Genomic DNA, 22,593 nt, shown 5'->3' on the forward strand with positions numbered 1-22,593 from the left:
TTTATAAATAAAACTTAGTAGGTGTTGGTAATAAAAAATCGCGATTGGTTTAGTATACAAAATAGCCGATTATCAACTCGTACAACAAAAAGTAATACAAATCGTAGACCTAAACAGATTTAAAACTTTGTAAATATCTGATAACCGTAAACTACCTAAATTTCTAATAAAATATTTTATTAATATTTCTGGTAGAATATGAACTTTCAAAAACAATTAATGAGAGCTATTTTGGTCAGTTATTGAGATTGGATTGAATTCATATTTTATATCTCAAGTTTCAAAAACTTCAAAGCTAGATAGTAACTTGTCTTAAAGTTGAAAAACTTCACGTAATGTTCTATATCAACCATGTACTTTTAGATTTTCTTTCCATTGCCATTAAAAATATTCAATGTGCTATTAAATTTCGTTGTAATAATTTGATTACAGACACATAGATTAAAAAATTAGGTAGTTGTAAAACACAACGATTTTTTTTTTTATCTTATTCGCTTTTTATACTAAGAAACGTATTCTTTTGGCGATATTGAAATCTCCTAACAAAAAAGTCCTGAAAGATTAAGAAACTAGTCTATTAAATAATAGCCAGGCTAAAACCCAAAGCGCCACCAAATCGTGAAGCGACTTTTACATTAAGCAGGTATCAAACAAAAAACTTGTGTTTAAGTTGTTGTAAAACTACACATGATTTTCTGCGAAATGAACCTAAAGTTTAATTGCCAGCAATATTAACTAAAATATCAAATCGATAGGCTGCTACGTTTTTTGCCAATTTCGTTAAAAATTAACTTGATTAACTGAGTGTAATATTATAATCTAAATAAAATAGTTATTAAATGTCTGTGTAGTATTTCTGTTATGTAAATTTTTTAAAGAAGCTCTTATGTAAGAAAATAGTCTTTGGCCATTTATCTAGCTGTACTTTTTATTGTTCGTATAATATATAAGTTGATATACTATATAAAGTATGTCATAATTTAAAACTACATTACCCCCTCTCGGAATAAATTGCAACTCTATTTGAAATCTTAATATAATTGACAATATCGATTAATAATAATTCCCGTTGAACCGTATAGGAGTGAAAATCTCAATAACTGACCATAACACCTATAAGTTTAAAAAGATAACAAATCACCCTCTAAATAGCTCTGCATTTAGAAATTATGTTAATGCTATTAAAAGGATGAATCTCCTAGTGGTGAAAAATGGCAATTAAATACAATAAGGTTCTAAATATGGCTGCCACTTACGAAAATTAACGAACCGTACATGTTAAAGTCTATTAAACCGCTGCGGAAACATTACTCGCGCCGCTTGGTTAACACGGAATAATAATATACGATAGATTAGAGGATTTTTTAACGTTTATTGTGAGTGCGAACCGACCTTGTTATGTAAATATTTCGTATAGTGGCCACGTATTCATAAGTTCTTAATACTATTATGTATTCAATACGCGAACTTATAAATGCATTATATTTAGAAGAATCGTTAATGTTTCAATAGTAACATATCCAGATAATAACAAAAGTCTGGTACTTCAACCCGCGCTAATCCTAAGAGTAAATACTTAGTTTATTATATGATTAAAGACGATAGTTTCCTATCATTGTCCCATAACTAAAACATGTCCGATTGGTAAAACTAAAAGGTTATATGTTACGGATATACGTAAACTAATATTTTTGAAGGAAATGTACACGATGTGCGTAAAGACATTGTATACAATGAAACATTTATAAGGCCAGAGCTGCGGATGTTGTTAATAAGACCAAGCTTATTCTTAATATAGGGACAACTTGTTTCAAACTGCGAGGTTAACGAATTTAACATTGAACTTAGTTTTCTAAGGCTTATTAAAAATATTATTCACGATGACCACGCTCGACAAGTAATACAAATTTTACCCCGTTTGGTAAGATGCCATTAACGCATTGACTATGTTAAAAACTTGAAATATCCAAGATGGCCACTAAAAACTTTAACTCCCTAGTTAATTTCTTCACCCCAAAAATACCCTTTAATACACTGTGTAAGACAAAATGAATTATGTGCTTAAAGACAATGTTAGATTAATAACCTATAAAATCTTTAAAAGGGACCCCTATTAGGGGTGACTTATATTTGAAAACATGTACCCGAATCCATATATACCAGCCTAGTGGCGAAAAATGGCAGCATTGCATGATTATAATAATTTAATTTATGGAAGACCCCTTTCAATAACCGTAAATCAGATGATCACGTAACGCGGCTTTTTGATCGAACTATCTAGGGAAAACGTGTTCTTGAAATATCTTTTGGCATTATGTAATTCCCCATTTTCAACACATGTTTACGTGAGATGACCCCAAAGACCCTTCCTAACGGACGACAGGATATACTATCTTTACCCCGTTATTATCGTATTGACTATGTTAAAAACTTGAAATATCCAATAAAAAACTCCCTAATTTCTTCACCCCAAAATAACCTTGAATACACAGTTTACATTTCATAAATTTTAGGCTTATTATTAACGATGGCCAGGCTACCTACAAACTTTACCCCCGCGTCCTTATTAAAGGTTAAATGACGGTAATATATAGTTTTTGATGCATTGTCATAATAATAATCAGCTAGGCCCAAGCCATCTAGCGACTTTAAATTCGACGTTTTAGGTTAATATATATAAAAAATATGTTAGCAACAACTTGTTAAACACAAACTTGAACTAAAGTATATATGGCAAATTTCCTAAAAATAACAGACATGGACACCCTTTTCAATACACAGAACCCGTTTAAATATGAATCATTAAAGATGGCTGCCAAAACACGTGAATTTCCAACCAAAATTACTAAGAGTTCATATAACAACCGTTAAAAGAGAGACCAGCCTCCAAACTTTACCCCGTTCTGTTAAGTCTTTTTTACCGCGCTTCCTAACGTTAAAACACAGCTTATAAAACTCTTTAATATTTACTACTTAAGACCACTTGTTGATTAACCCCAAGACGTTACCTAACGGTTATAAACAAATATACTGATTTAGCCGCCAAATGGCTAAGAGTTCAACCATATAACATCCACTAAAAGAGATCACTTGTTCGGGTCCATAATCCCAAAGACGTTTCCTAACCGTTGTCAGGTAATTAAACCATGCAAACTTTTATACTATTAAATACAAACTTTACCCTCCTCCACTTGTTCATTTTCGCGCTTACATCATCATAAACGCATGTTAAATCCCCGCCAAAACTTTAACAGTTCAACCATATAGCTACCAGGTCAAATACCCTAACGGTTTATTTTAAAGGTACAAACTTTACCCGTTTCCCCGCCAAAATCATGTCAAACATGTAATAGACCTATAGAGTTTAACCACTTGTTGATCGACGCTTACACTTTCCCGCCAAAAATTAATATTCAAACATATAATATAACTACTTGATGATCCTAAACACATGTTACTATCTAACAGGTCAATGACCCCTAACGGTAAAACAATACCACGCTCATTAATATTCACCCTTTTGACCTTGAACAGGTCGACTAACTAGGCTAATTAATTAACACCTGTGCTCGTTACGCACGAGTGCACGCGTGACACGCGCCCGAGGGGGGGCGGAATCGCGATTCCCCGCTTCATTCCCCCCCGTCACGCAGCTGGATACGCGTGGGGGAAAGCACGCTGCGCCCCCCACGCGTATCCAGAAAGAGGGGGCTATACTACTGACGTACACTTGGGATAATATCTTTTAAACCTCAAATTTCAGTATTTTGTATTTGTTTGAAAAAAATCGCAAATATTAGATGGCCGAACACTTGGTAATTGGCGACTTTGACTCTTGCACTTCATTGTTCACTTTCATCAGTTCCTGGTTTACTTTTATTTCAATACAGTGATATATTTTATTACAATGATAAGTATTTTTAGATACTGGAAATGTGCTTCTTCTTGAATCAGAAGACGTAAATGGAGTAAAAGCTAAAAGGTTATGTATTACGTTACTACATTTTTCGCCATTTTACTATTCTCAAGAGAAAGGTTACTATTTTAATAAACTGACAGGAAGCCTAACCGTTTTTGATTTTATTAAAAGCATTAAAAAGTCGAGTTTTTGATATCAAAATACATGTATTTGCCATAAGCAAAGGCTTAGCGAAAGGTGATTCGGTTGAAGAATATTATGCTAAACCAAACGATTCGTAAACATGTAAGGGATAATTTATTTCTAGTGTAAAGGAATGCAGAATTTACTGTTTGAAATATGTAAAAGAAAAATTAAAATATATATGTTTAAATAGAAAATGAATATAAAGCACTTGCAGATATATGTCGTCGAAAAATAGCCGAACGTAGCAATTCGTTTAAAAAAATTAAGAATCCTTTTTACTCGTTGTCTCGGTAATACAATAGAATTTTGTTCAGACACTCTGGTATATAGTCACGCGCAGTTGTATATTTGACTAAAGATAATCTTTTAGCGCAACTGCTACTTACAATTTTGAAACACCATTATTGTTCGTTTTATGAACTTATTTCGTAAGTTCGCAAAAAATAATTCATTTTTTTTTCCATTTTTTAGGCGACCAATAATAACTAATGAGTGTAGCAGTTACTACTTTAAAAATCTGAAGAATGTTCTGTACTTGTCAATTTCGATGTCTGCCAACGTTGGAGGAACCGCGACACTAATTGGCACTACTCCTACTCTGGTGCTTCTTGGAGTCATGGCAAGGTTAACGTTTTCGGTTCTTAGGAAAGTGTCCCAACTAATTTGTAATTTTTATATTTTAGGTTGTACCCAGAATCAAATGACTTGACTTTTTCGAAATGGCTTCTTTTCTCAATTCCCTGTTTGATACTCAGTTGTTGCAGTATTTGGATAATTCTCGAAAGAATACACCTAAATAAGTTGCCGTAAGAATACACCTAATTCTTAATGGATTAAATTTATATTAATTTAATGTCCCTTTTTTGAGGAAGAGGGGCGTCAAAATATTTTATGAGTGGTAAATGTTAGTGCTCACTGTATTGCGTAGTGTGTTGTTTAAAGCAGGGGTGACGAAAGTGGCGATTGTAATGATTTTTGAATATCGTGTCTGGTTTAAGGAGTGGTTAATGCGCCACCACCTAAAACACTTAAATTGAATAAGGTTTGCGAATTTATCTCAAGGGGAACTCATCTTTTTTGGTTTTGACGGCAATTATACGTCACATAGAAAGCTGTCGAAAATCATTTAATCTAACTGATATACTTATGGAATATAATTACTAACTTATATGGAAACTGATTCGTGGCCATAAACGATATTCTGACATTTGCCAGATTTATTTGGATCATCGGAATATTTATCTGAGCAGAAATAATGACAAATGACCTAGAATGTTTTTCGACGAAAGAGGTCGCTTCACAACACAATTGACTAAATCTGCCTTCCACGGTTTTAATTACTAAAAGAGCAACATCTCGATTATTTAAATTAAAAGAAATTAAATTTCCTAATTAACGAAGCTTTTTTTTTCTAAAAGCAAATACAAACAATGACCTGTTAGAACTTATTCTTAACGAATTTGCAGGAACAATTTCCCAAATCAGGACGAGAAAATCAGAATTTTGGTCGAGAAGAAATACAAGGCTCTTGGGAGTTTCAAGTAGGTATATTGAATCGACCAATAGAGCTTTATTGCTCCGGATATTTTGATGCCCATAGACCACTTTAGTATTTAATGTCGTGCCATCTACGCTAATTTCCCGAATGTTGATTTTTTCAAATATCCAGTAATGGGTAAAGGGATTAAAGAGAGAATTAAATACGTAAAATCATTAGTAACAAAATAATAAATATGACACTTTCCCTTCTTTTAGTTATAAATTTCTGCCAAATTTTTTTTTAAACACTAACACTCTAATACCCTATTCAGACGAGGCTAATAAAACTGGGATCAGTAAACCAAAGTTAAATTTTTATAGCGCATTTCAGTATAGCTAAATAAGCTCTGGTTTCAAAAACGGGATCTAACCCCGGGTTTATAAGCCACGTCTGTAAAGAGTATAACGCCACATCGATTTGAACTTTTTGCCGAACTGAGTATAATATTATCGGCCTAGGTAGAAGTATATTTTCTACTCGGGCATATTTTAAACCCAGAAGCTCTGTTGATTTGAACCTTCACTACGCAATGACTCTGAAAATCAGTTCGGAGAAAATTCTTCAAATTATTGATGCTTGGTGTTATGATGTTACTAATGGCATTTATATTTTCCGACGGTAGATGGCGCGTCATTCGATATGCTTGCGCAGACAATATTACTTAAGCAGTGTCTGAGGTATTAAAGTATTTGAGTCAAGCAACAATAACAATTTACTTTTGTGATTTCATTTAGATTTCAAGAGTGGGCGGTTGTACTGTACGTTTTACTATTTATTTTGTTCATGGTAATTGATCTCAACCAAATTTTCGGAGCTCCTAATAAGAAGTAATTATATTTGCATCAAATTTCAAATATTTTACGATTTCGGGGTGTTCAGGTTAAATTCGTTAAATCAAGATAAATTTAAAACCATCAAATTCTGGTTAAATTAGTTAATTCACGGTTAGTGCTTTTCTGAAAAATATTGAGAAATATCAAACACTGTAGGTAAAATTTAGTTATGCTAGGTAAAAGAGTAGAGGCCTGCGCCGATCTGATATAGGTCGGCGGCGGCGTTTGACCCAAAATATACCGGCGGCGGCGGCTTACGCCGGCGTTTAGGCCTACGGCGGCGGCGTCTTCGGCGAGGCCAAAATGACCAGCGGCGGTGGCGTACGCCGGCGTTTGTATAAATTTTAGAGCTATTTCTTGTAGCGACAGTTTAAAAAACACGGCCCACGAGGGGTCGGAGTGTGCAATAACTGGTGGCTTTACCGGGGAGTCGGGGTCCGGCTCTTGTAACCCAGCACGGGCGGTGGCGCACTGGCAGATGTTAGCTTCGTCCAAATGGTCCTATCTCCACCTCCGACTTCGGTCCGGTGTGGGCTGGTAACTGGGCTTCGGCCCAGGCTAACGGAGAGGGGCCGGGCAAACTGGCCGTCTCGGCGGATTGCGTTGCCTGCTGTGGGGCTGCGGGCCTCCGTATGAGGGCACGGCGCCCATCTCCCGGCCTTTTGGGGTTCCACGGGGATATCCGGTGCCAGCTGTGCCAGGTTATGCGGTCTGCCGTGTGCCCGCCGTTCCCCTTTAGGCGCTCTTTCCAATGGGCTAGGCTCTCTACCTTTCTAGGTAGGGTGTCGGCTGGCGTTGCCAGAGCATCCGCTTTTATTCCCACTGCTGTGTGCGAAGTGGCGCGTTGGTCGGCCCATTGCTGCACCTTCTGCTGGGTTGAGCGGCTTGCGTCGAAGGTGCTACCGTCAGTAGTAGGGTTCTGCTACCCATGTTGGTTTTGTCAAATGTCCGGGAGTGTGGACGCTGGCGTAGGGCATTTGATGACGGACCTCCGGTGGTGTGATTTAAATCTTACCGGTACACCGGGCTATAAATCTGATGCATGTCCAGTTTAAAAAACACACGACCAGAAGGGCAAGGGCAAATACCAACTCGTACTAGTCCTTCCATGGACTAATTTATGTACTTCGCACAGAGACGCCCCTTTCCCGAATATTTGTTTCGGGCGATTGTTAAATATGCGCTCTAGCGGCGGAGTTAGGAACTAACAAACTAATGATAACCGGGGAAAAAGGAAAATTGGTGAGGGGAGGGAAAATACAAATGTAGCTCAGCAGCTGAAAAACACGTGGGACTGGCTTAATTTGTAAAACGTTTGTTTTAATGTGTGAAGTACATTAATTAGTCCATGGTCCTTCCGAGGTAGACCACTTGCCTGACGCCAAACGACCTCCAAAATTATTCGCAGTTATGCCGGGTCGAAATTCGGTTGAAGGCTCGATATTGGCTTTTTATATTTTTGGTCTTGCTCCACGATAACGCTCTGCAGTGGCGTAGACAAGGAGGGTTTAATGTCAACCCCCTGGGCCTACCTTGACTATACTAAATTGACACCCCCTTCTCGACACCCATCTTAATATTAACATTCTTGAACCCCCTTTGACGAAATTCTGGATACGCCACTGACGCTCTGAGCCTTCCAATCAGAAATAAATCCGAGTTACGAATAATATTATTTTTGCTGCCGAAGGTTATCATCGCACGGTGAACAAACATATTGCTATTTTGATTTGTTATTTTCCATTTAAATAGAATTTAAGATATTATGATGTGATTTTATAAACGTATTGGACGTCTAAAATGCAGTATATCAAATGCTTCATTTATTGAATTTCAAGTAAAAAATTATTATCAGTCTCGGATTTTCCATAGAGGTAACCTGCACGATGTCGTGGATCCCATGGACCGTTCACGAAGTGGGCCTCCGTAAACATGGTAGCGTTATAGTTGTTAAAGCTGGGACCCTTAGTTTCCTAGCAACCAAAAAATATTAGACCCAGTCCGCCACTGATTATTATAATGCAATTTTAGAAAACATATCGATAAACCAAGCAACATTTAAATTTAAAGATAATTAAAATGTGGATAAGCCTTGGTTATATTAGTGACTCTCTCTATAGCCAAGATAGCAATGCTGGAATCTATTGACGCGAAGTGAAAATGCTATTACTCTGCGTCGACCGAAATCCGAAAACCAAAATTTGACGTTCGACGTCGTGTTCCAATGTAGTTATTTTCGCGTAAATGAAAACCAAGCTTAATATACCAAAAAAAGTCTATAAAGAAAAAAAAAACGGCGGCGCGACGTTCTTATTATCGGCGGCGGCGGCGGCGTGCGCCGATTTCCGAACAATCGGCGGCGGCGCGATTGGCGCGTTCAAAATTATCGGCGGCGGCGGCGTTTAGCGGCGGCGCAGGCCTCTATAAAAGAGCTAAGACATTTACGAAATTGGAACAAATTGGGAATACGTTGAAAATTTCGTTTAACCTTAGAAAAGTTAACAAAATCAAATTAATTGCGAATATTTCAAGCATTTTGCGTAAAATACATCAAAGTTTGGGAAATTTGTGTTTAATCATATAATTGGCCTTTCTCGGTTATTTATCTTTTAATAAAAATGTAAATATTTCTTGCATTGTAGGTAAAATAAAGTTATGTAAGTTATATCACTGACCCATTTGGGAAATTGGATAAACTTTTGAAATTTAGGTTCCTATAATAAAAATTAAACCATTTTAAATATTTCAAGAATATTGGGTAAAAACTAGGGAAATTTTTGTTAAAACCACCAAAAATAGGTAAAATTGCTACACACAATCCAAAGGATTTGTGTGGATTGGTTTCACGTACAGTGCCGTTAAATGGCGACGATTCCGCCGTGTCGTACATAACTCTATACCAGTTTGGGTTATAAATTTAAATCAAAATTAGTTAGACGCTACATTAACGGGCCTCAGTATTCCGATATTAATGTTTCAAATCAGAGGCTAAGAATTTAAAAGTATTTCCGTTTCAGTGGTTTTTGACGATTTTCGCCCTAAAATATTCACACTTTGTTAAATTAGGAGCGACATGGTTGAATAATATATTTTTAGATAGTTATGATCATTTCTAAACTTCTTTCGGTTGCATTACGAAATTTCAATTTCAAGTGAAATTTTTGGCCAATTCGCGGGACCCCTCATCCCGTTAATTTAAATTAAAGTGTTCACGCTTTGATACCTTATTGCCAAAAACAGGTAACTCTAAAATTAAGTTTTTTTAAAATTTAATTTAAATACAAGTGTACGCGCTTCGCTACATTATTTCAAAAACCAGGTAACTCGAAAAATTATTTTTCGATAAAATTCATCTTGGGTTTATTATGTCTATAAACCAGATGATTTGGTAATTTGTTCAAATTTGAATGAAATATTTAAAATAAAGTTAATACATCGGGGGATTGTGTGAACCTAAATGTCCGTGATTGGAGTAATTGGCTGAACTCATATCTAGGGTTTAATTTTAGGTTTAAATTTAAATAGTTTTAGGAAATTTTAAGCATTTTAATACACTTCCTCCTATTAAAATAAAAAACAATTTTTCTTTGATATTTCTAATTTCTTAAAAGTTGTCCAATTTTATTGAATTTATTAATTTTGGCGCAATTTTACCTGATTAGACTTAATTCTACGCAAATTTCCTTGAAAAGACCTAAATTTATTTTAAAAATTCAATTTAAACTTTAAAACTGAAATTTGCAATGTTTTTAATTTTCGTAATTGTTTATTTTAATTTTCTAAATTTTACCTTATTAAATATAAATTTTACTTAAAATTTTTCAGTGTATATCAATTTTTATCCAATATGGTCTAAACTACTGAAATTATGCAAATTCAACATATTTTCTCATAGTTTTATTTCTATTTAACTTATAAGCATTTATCTCACCTTCTAGATATATCGTTTTAACCGAAATGTACTCGAATGTAGCATGTAGGTTAAATTTACCCATCTCAATCGAAATTTGGTTAAATTTACCACAATTTATTCGGAATTCAAAGGAAAACTGACTTCAAAGGAAAACTGACTAACCAAAATTTTAGTGGATTGTACAATTTCGCGTTATTTGCCCAACTTCATTTTATCCAAAACGCCTGATATATTCGCATTTTATGTGAACTGTGCATTTCCTACTTTTTTAACCTAACATAAATAAATTTAATCTACAGTGATCAAAATTTCTCAATATTTATTGAAAAAAAAATAAAGGTGAACATAATATCAAATATATATATATATATATATATATATATATATATATATATATATATATATATAAAGATTTACCGATATGCGCGGATTTCCGAGAAAAGCCAGTGTTCCTACCCAGTAGTTATGAGTCCCAAAAGGTCAAAAGCGGTTTGCAGTTGGAATCTCAGGCTTTTATTAAAGGTGTAGAACTATACGAGTTGACCCAATTTTCCCAGATTTTGATGGTTTTACCGCAATTTTTCTAAAAATTACCCAAATGCCGGAAATTTCAAAACATAATCCAGATTAATTATTTTTTTATAATCTTATGGTACTTCACCTTAGCCAAATATGTGCTTAAAATTTAATAATTTTATCGAAATTTAGGTTTTGAACCTGAAAACTCAATTATTATTAATATTTTATCCAATTCACTCAATTTCATTGGTTTAACCTAATTGTATCCTAGGTATCTAGCATATATCAATATTCTTCATTAAGCTTTAATTTTATACATAACATTGAGCAATTTAACGAAAAGGATTTGGCTTTCGACAGATGTTTTTCAAATTGAAACATGTTGTTAAGCTTGATCAAAGGAGCGAAATTGTCCATTGCCATTTTTATCTAGCTCCTATAGCTTGTCCAGTATCACTGGTCAAAAGTGGACCCATGGGTTAGCGTTCTACGTTCGCTCGTCGCTAGTCCGGGCTCACTATCAATAGAGTTTTCTTGCCAAGATTTTTACACCTCTACTTCATTATTCACTAACAGAGATGGGCGCACTCTCAGCTCAAAAGAGTGGGAGAGCTATTTTTGAGCGCGAGCGCCCCTCTCGGATGAAAAAAGAGAAGAGCGCGAGCTCACTCTCGCATATAAAAAGAGAAGAACGTGAGCGCGAGCTCCACTTTCGGGTATTAAAAGAGAAGAGCGCGAGCGCGAGCTCCACTCTCGGTTGTAAAAAGAGAAGAGTGCAAGCGCGAGCTCCACTTTCGGTTAAAAAGAGAAGAGCGCGAGTGCGAGTTCAGCTCTCGGATAAAAAAGAGAAGAGTACGAGCTCCGTTCTCTTTAAAAAAAAGAGGGCGATCTCCGACCTCTGAGTCAGAGGTTGCCAGGTCGGACCATATAACCGTCGGAGATGATGGCGGTTTTTCTTTCTCTGACCACGGCCAACTCACGCAATAGCGGCCAGCCCATTCGTTGGATTTTCTATGTTCACCTACGAAACAAAACTATATCTCGGTGTCGAGCGCCCCTAGCGGAAAACTATTTTTAGAATAGTTTTTGCATTGAAGCTAATATAAAAACGAGCGTAGTGCTGAACGCCGAGAGTTTATAACGGGAAAATCCTTGTTCATGGAATTTCGGCGAATGGGTTGGCCGCTATTACGCGAGTGTCAAAGTTGGCCGTGCTCTGACAAAGAACGACAAAAGAGTGGGAGAACTATTTTTGAGCGCGAGCGCCACTCTCGGATGAAAAAAGAGAAGAGCGTGAGCGCGAGCTCCACTTTCGGATATAAAAAGAGAAGAGCGCAAGTGAGAGCTCAAGCTTCCGCCATATAAAGAGAAGAGCGCGAGCGCGAGCTCAAGCTTCTGAGAAAAAAAAGAGAAGAGCGCGAGTGCGAGCTCCAACAGCTGACTCTAAAGAGAGGAGTGTGAGCTCTGAAAATTGGTTTCTGCCCATCTCTGTTCACTAATCACTATTCATTATTTCTTTTCTTGCAAATAATTATTCAATGAACTTTCGTACGTGGAATTATTTATTATTCAATATTTTAAAAGCAATAATAAAATAAAACATACCATAAAAGAAATACTTAAAAAATCAGAATGTATATAATTAACTGTTTCGTTAAATCCCACATTCAACACTCGCTGATAGGAAAGAAATAGCCACACCATAACCAATCAAACACTTATTTATCGATTATAGTCACGGTCACACGACAGTTAAAACTCAATATTTAACTCTTTATTTACTTTCTTCGTTCATCGCGCGATCAGAACGAAGCACCCCGAATCTTGGCAAGAAAACTCTATTTATAGTGAGACCGGACTAGCGACGCGCAATCGTAGAACGCTAACCGATGGGCCGTGAATTCTTTTAACAAATAGACTATACTAAGTTTCGTCCACATTTGACCGCTGATTCTGGACAAACTATAGGAGCTAGGGAAAAATGGCAACGGACAATTTTCGTCCTTTAAACAAGCTTAACAACATGTTACAGTTTGAAAAAATTCGGTCGAAAGCCAAATCCCATAGAAGAAGTGCGATGTCCTTTAAGAAAAGTCACAGAAATTTACCCAATTTTACTTAAATTATTCAATTTAACCAATTTTACTTAAATTGCTCAATTTAATGCACCGAGAAAATAGGAGACAGTGCAGGTAGACTTTAAAATGACCCTTAGAGTTATAATTTGAAGTTTAGATTTATCATCAAAAAGAATAAAAGGGGGAAGCTTAAAATCAGTAAAATGCCCGTGCTATTTGAAAATGGAAAATTCTTATTCATTGTTGTCAAAATAATTTTCAGTTGCCTTGGCAAAATAAAATCCCATTGTAAGTTTTCACTTTAGCTAGTTTAAAGTTACAGGATAGTTTATTTACCCGTCGGTTTTGAACCAAATCGGTTTTTAAATTGTAAGTAGAGTACAATTTGTCTAATTATAATTTACTCTATAATGGTTCTCTGACGACGTTATTAATTCTTTATTTTTCATTTTTTCCCCTTTGCCATTAATAGATGGCACTACACTCTCGAGTAAAGTCATTTTATCGATTCATTGGCATCTAATTACAGAGGCCTTATCAAAATATACATGTAGGTGGCCATGATACAGCCGACAGTTGCTTTATCACGAGAGAGATACCTCCCACTTTTTTAAACTTTTGTGTGCGACGCGGACCATTTTGAGTAAAGAAAATAAAAACCCGTGATTGTTTTCCAGAATAACCTCAGCGTCCATAGCAAGCGCCGCTTTTCTCTTGTTTTTCTTCACACCCGACCGTCTTCGAGATTTCCGAAACAGTAAGCCTATCTTGGAATGGAACAACGTCGAAAGAAAAATTCCCTGGGGACTACTGCTGCTGATCGGAGGAGGGTTGTCCCTGGTCTCCGGTTTCAAAGTTAGTTCCGAGTCAAATGTTCTTTTAATTGCACTCGACCTCCTGGTCACCAATAAAAGGCTTGGGTATTAGCCTAGCTGATTATTCAAGTCAATAGTTTTCTAAGGCCTGTGTGGTTGATTGGGTATAAGCTTAGCTGATTATTATTATTATTAAGTGCTTAACTGAGGTAGCGGAAGCAAGGTAGAACGTTTTATACCTTCGAAATGGGGATTTCTTCTTGCAAATATTTTAAATCATTAACTACAAAAAGAAAATTTTATTTTAACCTGTAAACAGACGAGCTTTTAAAATAAAAATGCGATTTAAAATAATTGGAGATTTCATTTAACTGGACTACTTTCTTAATGGTCTGAAATTTAATAAATTCATCTCTTAAATAAAAGGATAGGTTTGATGTTAGGTTATCCTACCTCTGATTTCATAATAAATATAAAACAAAATCTGTTTACAGGAGTCAGGTCTCTCCGACATCGTTCAAGATGCTCTGAGAACGATGCCTGTGATGGAGCCTTACTGGTTACTCTTGATCTTGGTTTTTGTTACGACATTTCTCACCGAAGTGATTTCAAACACGGTTGTTTCAACACTTGTTCTTCCTGTTGTAGCAGAACTGGTATGTAAATTATTGCACTTAAGAAACCTCTTTTGCCGGATCAACCCGTTAATTAAGTTTGTTGTCTGAAGTGAGACAATATTTGTTGAATTTTTTAGTGTTCTACCAGTCTCGTATTGACATTTTCAGGTTTTACGAAATCTCAAACAGCTCCGAGATTGGTGTTGTGGGAATGTCTTCTAGAAGGGTATCAAATATAATAATAATAATCATCACCTTAGCTTATAACAGAGTCAATTTGAAATGAAAAGGGGATACTGAAATACTCGTTGAAAACCCTTTTAAACAGTAGGGAAAGAACTTGCGAACTCAACGCCAAACTAAACTCTTAGCTATATTCACTTGCAGGATATAAGAGTGCTTAATATATCGAAATGAAAACGGGATACTGAAATACTCGTTGAAAACCCTTTTAAACAGTAGGGAAAGAACTTGCGAACTCAACGCCAAACTAAACTCTTGGCTTAATTCACTTGCAGGATATAAGAGTGCTTAATATATCGAAATGAAATACTTTTTCTCAACAAATCCGTTATTTAATTAACAACTTGGAAATTTTAAAAAGCCTGAACTCGCCATAGTCAGAAAGTTCCATTGTCGTATTCCTCCGCAAAAGCCTTTCTTTTGAAAGCGAAAGAGTCGCTGATGACTTTTCCCCGCATTCAGTTTCCTTAGCTTTTTTATGCGTGCTGCTTTTATTTCGGTATTTGATTTGCAATCAGCTATTACCTTTAGATAGGAAATGTAGAAATGTTTTAAAATTATTTATGTTATGAACTGCGCAATAAGCCTTAGGGTCAGCTTTTTTCCAACAGCAATATTTCGTATACCAATCAAATATTTATATTTCCTGAGTTGAAGGGTGGTGGAGTGCTTAGCACTTTCGCCTCACAGCAAGAGGAGCCGAGTTCCATCCCAGCTTGTGGCACTGGGTGAAAAATCAGAACCATTCTTTCTACGTTAAGTTTGCAACCTAACTTATTGGCTTTAAAAGTCGATGACTTAGCCCTTATGTGGTGCCTTGGGTATTAGCCTAGCTGGTTTTTAAAAAGGACCGCGTACCACTTCCGAAATGGTATCGACGAAGATCACACTACACTGGGTAATATCAGTGAATCTAAACCCTCTCCACCAAATTCAATTGAAACGAATATTTCCCTCATACTTTTCCGGATTACAGCACAATGGGGATTATCGGATAATTCGAAAAATTTAATTTATAAATTAGGTTAGGTTAGCAATGAGAAAATAGCAAACTTACAAATTAAACTTCTAATGGGTTAAATTAGGTTGAGTCTATGTTAAGACCTGTGTTTAAAATTGTAAAATGTAGCACTAAATATTCAAACTAGCACAATTGGTCTAGAATTAAATTAAATGGGATTCGATCGAATGGGAGATCATATTAAATTTAACGTCGATTATCTCAGATCACAGACGGAAATTACTCGGTAGTTCACGTCATTTTATGTTAACAACGCCTTCGATGATGACAAACATTTCGCAGTTTGAGTCGTTGATAAGCCATCTTTTCCTCAATATTCTTTTACCATTCATTTTTTTTTTCTATAGGCCGAAGCCCTTGGTTTAAACCCATTGTATTTTCTTATTCCGGTAACTTTTTCTTGTTCTTACGCTTTCGTATTGCCAATCGCCACTGCAAGTAACGCTCTAGTGTATACGCACTCCACAATGAATAAAAGATACATGGTAAGAGTTATCTTATAAGTTATCTTTTATGTGTAAAATCAAACCAAGTTCTTTCTTCATTTATAGATGGTACCTGGTTTCATTTTGAATTGCATTTGTGGTCTCATCTCTTTTGGAGCTGCTGTCATTTTGGGACCACCTATATTCGATACTGATACGGTTCCAATTTGGATAACCAGGAACATTTCTACCATCACCTAAATTCTTTCAAGTCCATTAACGTCACATGAACTTCCCATTGAACGGCGGCCAATTGAACGGCACGACTATGTTAATTCTACACATATCGCTCTAAGCTTCGCTCATGATTAAGTGGTCGCACCCTAAATTCAAATGAAATATTCTTATTTTAAAACATTAATATTTAAACCTAATTTAAATATTTTACTTACGTAACTAAACTTCAAATCAATATTCCAATGATTTTGTAATCAAACCCTCGTTGTATTGATCCCATAATCAAACCCGCTCTTCATTGATTCAGATTTTAAACCCTTACTTTATTGACACTGTAATCAAATCATCAAGTATGTTAATAATTGCCCTGAATGGTCTACGGCCAGGGTGGTCAATAATAATAAAGTCCCCATGAAAATGTCGTACCCAAGGACCTAAGTGAGGCCAATGCAAAACTCTAACTCCATTCACTTCTAACAATTATTGTTGTTGTGGAATGTTCTTCTTGGGGAAATCAAAATGTTTATGATGTAAAAACCACTTAAGCTGCCAAAGGGCCACAACATCGTTCAAAATCTAAAGGGCCTAGGAATATATACAAAACGTTCACACGACTAACCAAGTAGATTTGGTAATTATTAGCAACTAAAAAATCTTCGCGTTCCACGAAGCTGCCGAACATATACTCTCTTACCCTTATATTTTTATTTGGCCTTAATTTTTATAAGACCTCTTTCTTTAAAGTTTCTTTTAAAATAAGGCCAATTATACTAGAGAATAGGGTAAGAAATGTATAACCAATTGGGGGAGTTAAAAAATAAAATACATATTAATAACTTATTGTTACTTTAATCATTTAAGTTGATCATGTACACTTGACAAGGGTTGTCTCACCGGAAAGCTCGCAATATTTAAACTTCTATAAACAAAATATGTTCCACCATGAATTCGTGTTTTATATTTTATTTCTTAATAAACTTCATCTTATTCGAAGTAAAATGGCAGCCATGTTGGATATATGTTGCCGGATGGTTAATTAAATAATTTTATCTAGAAATTTAAGAATACGTCTTGCATTCAAGTCCCGCATTCACTTTTTAAAATTTTAATAACCGTTATCTTTAAAGAAGGACCACGTTTCCGAATCAATAATGTAATATGTCTCGATGCTTGTTTTTTAAAGTATAATTAATTACACATTCTTTATATTGAAAATGTGCTAAATCGTATATTATATAATTTACTACAATAATTTGGGCGATCTTGACCTTGAAAATGGTGATCTCGACCTTCACATTTTTATAATAAAACTTGTGCTTAAAACTACTATATTAGTTTGTGCAATCTTGACCTTAAAAATGCTGTTCTCAACCTTTCAAATGGTGATCCTTAGAATTGTAAACTAGGACCCCACTGATGTGCAGGGTATCTTAAAAGAATCCTTCAGCTTACTTGGTGTTATGAAGGAATATCACTATTTTAACAATGGGCTAATGTCATTGCACTGTGTAGGGATATCAATAATATTGCTTTAAAAAATTTTAATATTATTATTATTAACCATGAGTTAATGTAATTATTATAATAATTCGATCAAAGATCTCTTAAGATTTTTAAAACCTTGTTTATGGCCAGGAAGCCAGTAGCCTTTGAAACGTTTCGACGAAGGGATGATAAGAACTGATTTCTCGGTTCATACATCATTGCGCTTGACGATGCAATCGTTTGTCGTCAGCAGGTGATAGGCGATATTGAAGTTTATAACACCCAACCTATAGTAGTTTCCAGGAAATCGAGTAAGAGTTGCTAATGACAGGGTAATCAGTACGTGACAAATCTAGGGTCAAGGGCGCAGGAGTGCTTCCGCCTAGATTATAGCTTAGGTCAAGAATTTGTTTAGATCTCATCAAGAACGTACGAGGTCCTCCGTTGAATAAATCATAAAGTACTACCAAGAAGGTGTGAAAGTGAACAGGTGAAATAGGTCTCCGGTTTTCCTAAAAAAACCACTTGACTTACTCTTATCGTGTTATCCTTTCGCCATTCTCCGGGTAAGGACAAATACACACTCGCCATTTAAACGGAAAATATCTTCCCGGAATATCGAAAACAGAAGCTAAAGTTATTTATTAAACTTATTACGTTCACGGTTCTTCCTAAACCAGGGGTGCTTAATATTATTCATATTCATTACTTACCGGAGAATATTATTGATACAATTAAGACCAAGGATTTCTAACTCTTACTCCCACCAATTTAAAGGTATAGATCAGAATTGTTTTTAAATAAATGCTCATATTAAAATCCGAAACTTTAAATGAGGCTTTTAATCAAAAGTGCTCAAAGTAATGACATGTCAAATTTGGTTAATATCTATCCCGAACTAATTAATGTAATCTTGTTCTTTAAATATTTATCTTGAAAATATTCTAACATATGAGGATATCATGACGTTGGAAATTGTAATCTATAGAAATGTAATTTTGCGTAGCCCGTTGAAAATGTAGAACTTGGCCGATTTATCGTTTTGAGCCTAAATGCTTTCAGTAATATTATGACTTAAGCCTCGTACAGTGAAATATATATATTAATCGGAACTATACCTAGCAACTGGTAGTTTAACTTTGACTTACATTTTTAAGCCTTGTCCAAGCTAAGGGTACTTTATATTCTCTATAGAAACTATTTTTAATGACAGAGTAAATGTAATGAAGGAAAGATAAGCCGAAAATGCTTTAGAATATGTTGAACACAGAGTTACGATACAGATAGATTTGAAATGTTTTGTTATCAGCCAAATTAGGAAATTGTGCTTTTTCTATGTTAAGTTACATCGTTCAAATTTGGTTCATTGCATATAATCTTAGACCCACTATTTGAAAATACTTAAATGGCTATTCTACGATGCCATAGAGGAATTCTTGTGGTAGAAACTCGAAATAATTTTCGAAAGTGTTGGTTGTCATTTGTCAGATTATAAAAGACTGAAAGTGCTTCAAGATATTTAGCACTTATAGTTAAAATTAAATATTCTTTTAAAATTTAGGACAAATTCAAGTGCGGAAACATTTTCAATTATCGATTAACTTTTCTAAGAAAAATTGTACGCAGTGAAATAACAATATTTGTGTTTATAATATTCATATATTTAGAAAACTACTCAATTCGCGCGGGTCACCTTAGTGATGATCAAAAACCGATAATTTGGATGGCCATTGTGATAATAACAAACTAACTAATATCATATGTAAAATCTTATCTTCGTTTTGTGTAGAAAATTTCGGAACCAACAAAGTAAGCTTTAAATCTGTGGCCATTTTTAGCATTTTCTATAACTGTTTTTCACAAGTATGTGCACTTTGGAATAAACAACCTGTAGATGAAAAATTATATAAAACTAAAACCACGTTGGACAGTCAATTATAAAATGAGCCTACCTTTACTGATAAAATAATCAGCGCTATCTTTCGAAAGTATTTACAGCTCAGTTCAAAGACGTTGATAAATCGCGGCCTTCATCAGAAAAATCATCTCTCTTAGGAGATCAAAATTACTGAACGCACTTTTTAAGCGAAATTACTTAGTGAAATATTATAAAATAGAGGTTTTTGAGGGCCAGGTGGATACTGTCTTTAATATTGGAGGTAAAATAACCGAGGGCGCACTCAACATTTGGAGACAAGCTTTCGATACGAACAGAGGGCCGAAAAGGAATCTTAACTTGATCGTGGGTCATACTCAAAAAGGGGACACTGTTTTGATGGACTATTACCACGACGTGGGAGCGTGGCCTCTCCAGCACCGAGACGAGATAATTACCTGCACGGTAGGTCAGGGAGGTGAGAGTACAAGGACGGTCATCAACTCCGTGTCCGTGCTGGATTGCTGGGACGACGGTACTGGTGGGAGTGGCGAGATCCTCGAGGGAGGCCTTGGACAGAAACACGTCAAAATCAAGTTAACCTCCTGTTTTCCCAGAGGGTACGCCGTCAGTGTCATTATCAATGGACAAGTACGATGAGATCAAAGATTATTACTGAGGATTATTTATACCTAATTTCTCAAAATTTAGACTTTTTGTTAGAGTCCAAATATATTTAAATGCTTTTTTAATTTAATAGCTGTTTATTTAAATAAATTATTACTGTTTTAAATGGGTTTAATAACTTTTATGTTAGGTCAATCGGTGTTTTCATAAATTTAAAATAAACGTTGAAATATATATGTTGTTTTCGGTGTCACGAGACTAAGATTAAATGTAGTTTTCTCGGTGGGGTTTAACAGCAAGGCCCTTCTGGCCATTCCAGAAGCCACTACTCATGACGTAGAAAAACACGGAATAACCATTTTTTAGTTCAGCGCTACCATCGATGGTCCAGTAATTATACTCTGATAAAGGGACCAATTTTATAATTGGAATATGGATCCCTTTATCTATTGGGGCCGGAGTTTAAACTTGAAGCATAATTTTATAATTAAATTGGAATTGGGAATTAAATGATAAAATTAAAATATTATTGCTGCTCTTTTCTCGCCAAATGTTCAGTTTTACAACTAAAGATGACGACTTCAGCGCTTTACTAGTGACGTATCACACTAAGGGACCGGAGGTTTGTACACGCGTTACTAATATAACAGGGGGGGGGGAATGTACCCGATAAGTATGTCGTAAACTCTAGAGCGTGTTCTATGGCTTATCAAAATCAAAGACCGATATTCGTTCTTAAACCAAATTGTTTGTATAAAACCATCAGTTGTTTTTATCAGTGAAACAATTAAATTTCTAACATGTGACACAAGTTCGTTAATGAACTTTTAGAACTGAGACAACTGACAAGGGATATAAGTTTCTTCAAAGAATTGATTATTTTCAAAATAAATGACATTTTCAACTCATGAGAACCAACAGAACAAGCCGTAGAGCTAACGACAAACTTATCGGAAACACTCACATCAAAGTCAATTTGGAGGCAATTGCTACTGAGACTGGACACAAAACTTGCTTTAACCCAAAAGTAAATTTAAGAGAATCAAGAAGTGTTATTTAAAGAAGTGGTACCAAAACAAGTGTTTTTGTGACCGATAAAGTTATTAATTTTAAGCCAAGTTCTGGCCTGTAAATATTTACATATTTAAGGTTTCTAACGATTTCTTCTTCGATCAAAGCTACTGGGTAAGGTCAAAAGCTACCTTTAAAGGATTTTACATATTTAAGTACTTATAATACATCAATTCATTCTGAAAAACTATTTATTTTAGGACGTTGCTATTAACCCCTTTTTTCGGTGGTATTAGCCATTGTCTATAAACCACCAAAAAGGGGTTTAAATACACGAAGTGTCTATTAACCACAAGTAACACAATACACATAAGCGTGACACAGAATTAGGTCAGTTACAAAATACTTATTCCCCAACTCCATTTAAATCTACTATCTTTTTGGAGAAGCTAAGAATTGTTTTGTGTGGCAGTGCTGTTTCTTCACTTTTGCATTAACATTTATTTTGAAATGGTTGGCCTTTTTATAATTGAGGCAATAGAATACACTGAACAAACTTCTTTCTTCGTGGGCAAAGCTACTGTCAGGATAAACCAGCAATAAAACGTTCGGGAATTAAACTACCTTCAGAAAAAAAGTTTTGCTTCAACAGTGTATAATTTTTGAGACAAAGTTAAACTTATTTTTACTTTTAAACGTGTTTAAATTTTTAAGTAACTTAAGACAAAAATATATTTTTTAAACTAGTTAAGACGATACGAGTACATAACATGCGTATTTTCGCCAGGGAAAAGGGTGAAGTGAAAATGTCACCAGCATGTTCTTAAGTCTAGTAAATTTACCAATTTTACACATTTACGGTTGCGTTTATGGAAAATTGGTAAAACCAATTTTATAAGTTTTTAAATTGTATATAAATTAAAAATAATATTAGAATACTCACCTTAAAATCGATTTTAAAAAGGTTATTACATAAACCAGGTCTGCTAAATTGTAAAATAAAAATGGGGTTCTTAGCTAGATGAGGGTAAAGGTTATAGTCTGAACATGTATGTCTCCCTAAATAGTTGTTTTAAAATCTAAACAGCGTGTTTCGGATTACGTTTATTTTCGCAGATGTGGAAAAATTACACGCCTCTAAGTGCACTATAACGCCTTTGATGTGTTTCAAATTTGGGTGTTTATGTTTTAAGCTCCGAAGGGTTTAGGATTTAGATGTTGTAATCAAACGTTAAGGAAAAACACATA

General features: G+C 35.1%; 1 protein-coding gene across 1 annotated transcript in view; it reads left to right on the forward strand.

The window, feature by feature from the left end:
- The window catches only part of LOC149954646 (Na(+)/citrate cotransporter-like), a 29,481-nt gene extending 12,427 nt beyond the window's left edge, over positions 1–17,054 (forward strand). Inside the window, exons 3-9 of the mRNA XM_090165280.1 lie at positions 4,577–4,729; positions 4,789–4,911; positions 5,572–5,646; positions 13,666–13,843; positions 14,298–14,459; positions 16,032–16,169; positions 16,236–17,054. Coding sequence (XP_090021406.1) covers positions 4,577–4,729; positions 4,789–4,911; positions 5,572–5,646; positions 13,666–13,843; positions 14,298–14,459; positions 16,032–16,169; positions 16,236–16,370 — 964 coding nt within the window. The 3' untranslated portion in view covers positions 16,371–17,054. The remainder of the gene's footprint in view (positions 1–4,576; positions 4,730–4,788; positions 4,912–5,571; positions 5,647–13,665; positions 13,844–14,297; positions 14,460–16,031; positions 16,170–16,235) is intronic.
- Positions 17,055–22,593: the final 5,539 nt, after the last annotated feature.

The sequence above is a fragment of the Leiobunum rupestre genome, chromosome 2, assembly GCF_980474605.1.
Source record: "Leiobunum rupestre chromosome 2, qqLeiRupe1.1.hap1, whole genome shotgun sequence".
In the NCBI taxonomy this organism is placed as follows: domain Eukaryota; kingdom Metazoa; phylum Arthropoda; class Arachnida; order Opiliones; family Sclerosomatidae; genus Leiobunum; species Leiobunum rupestre.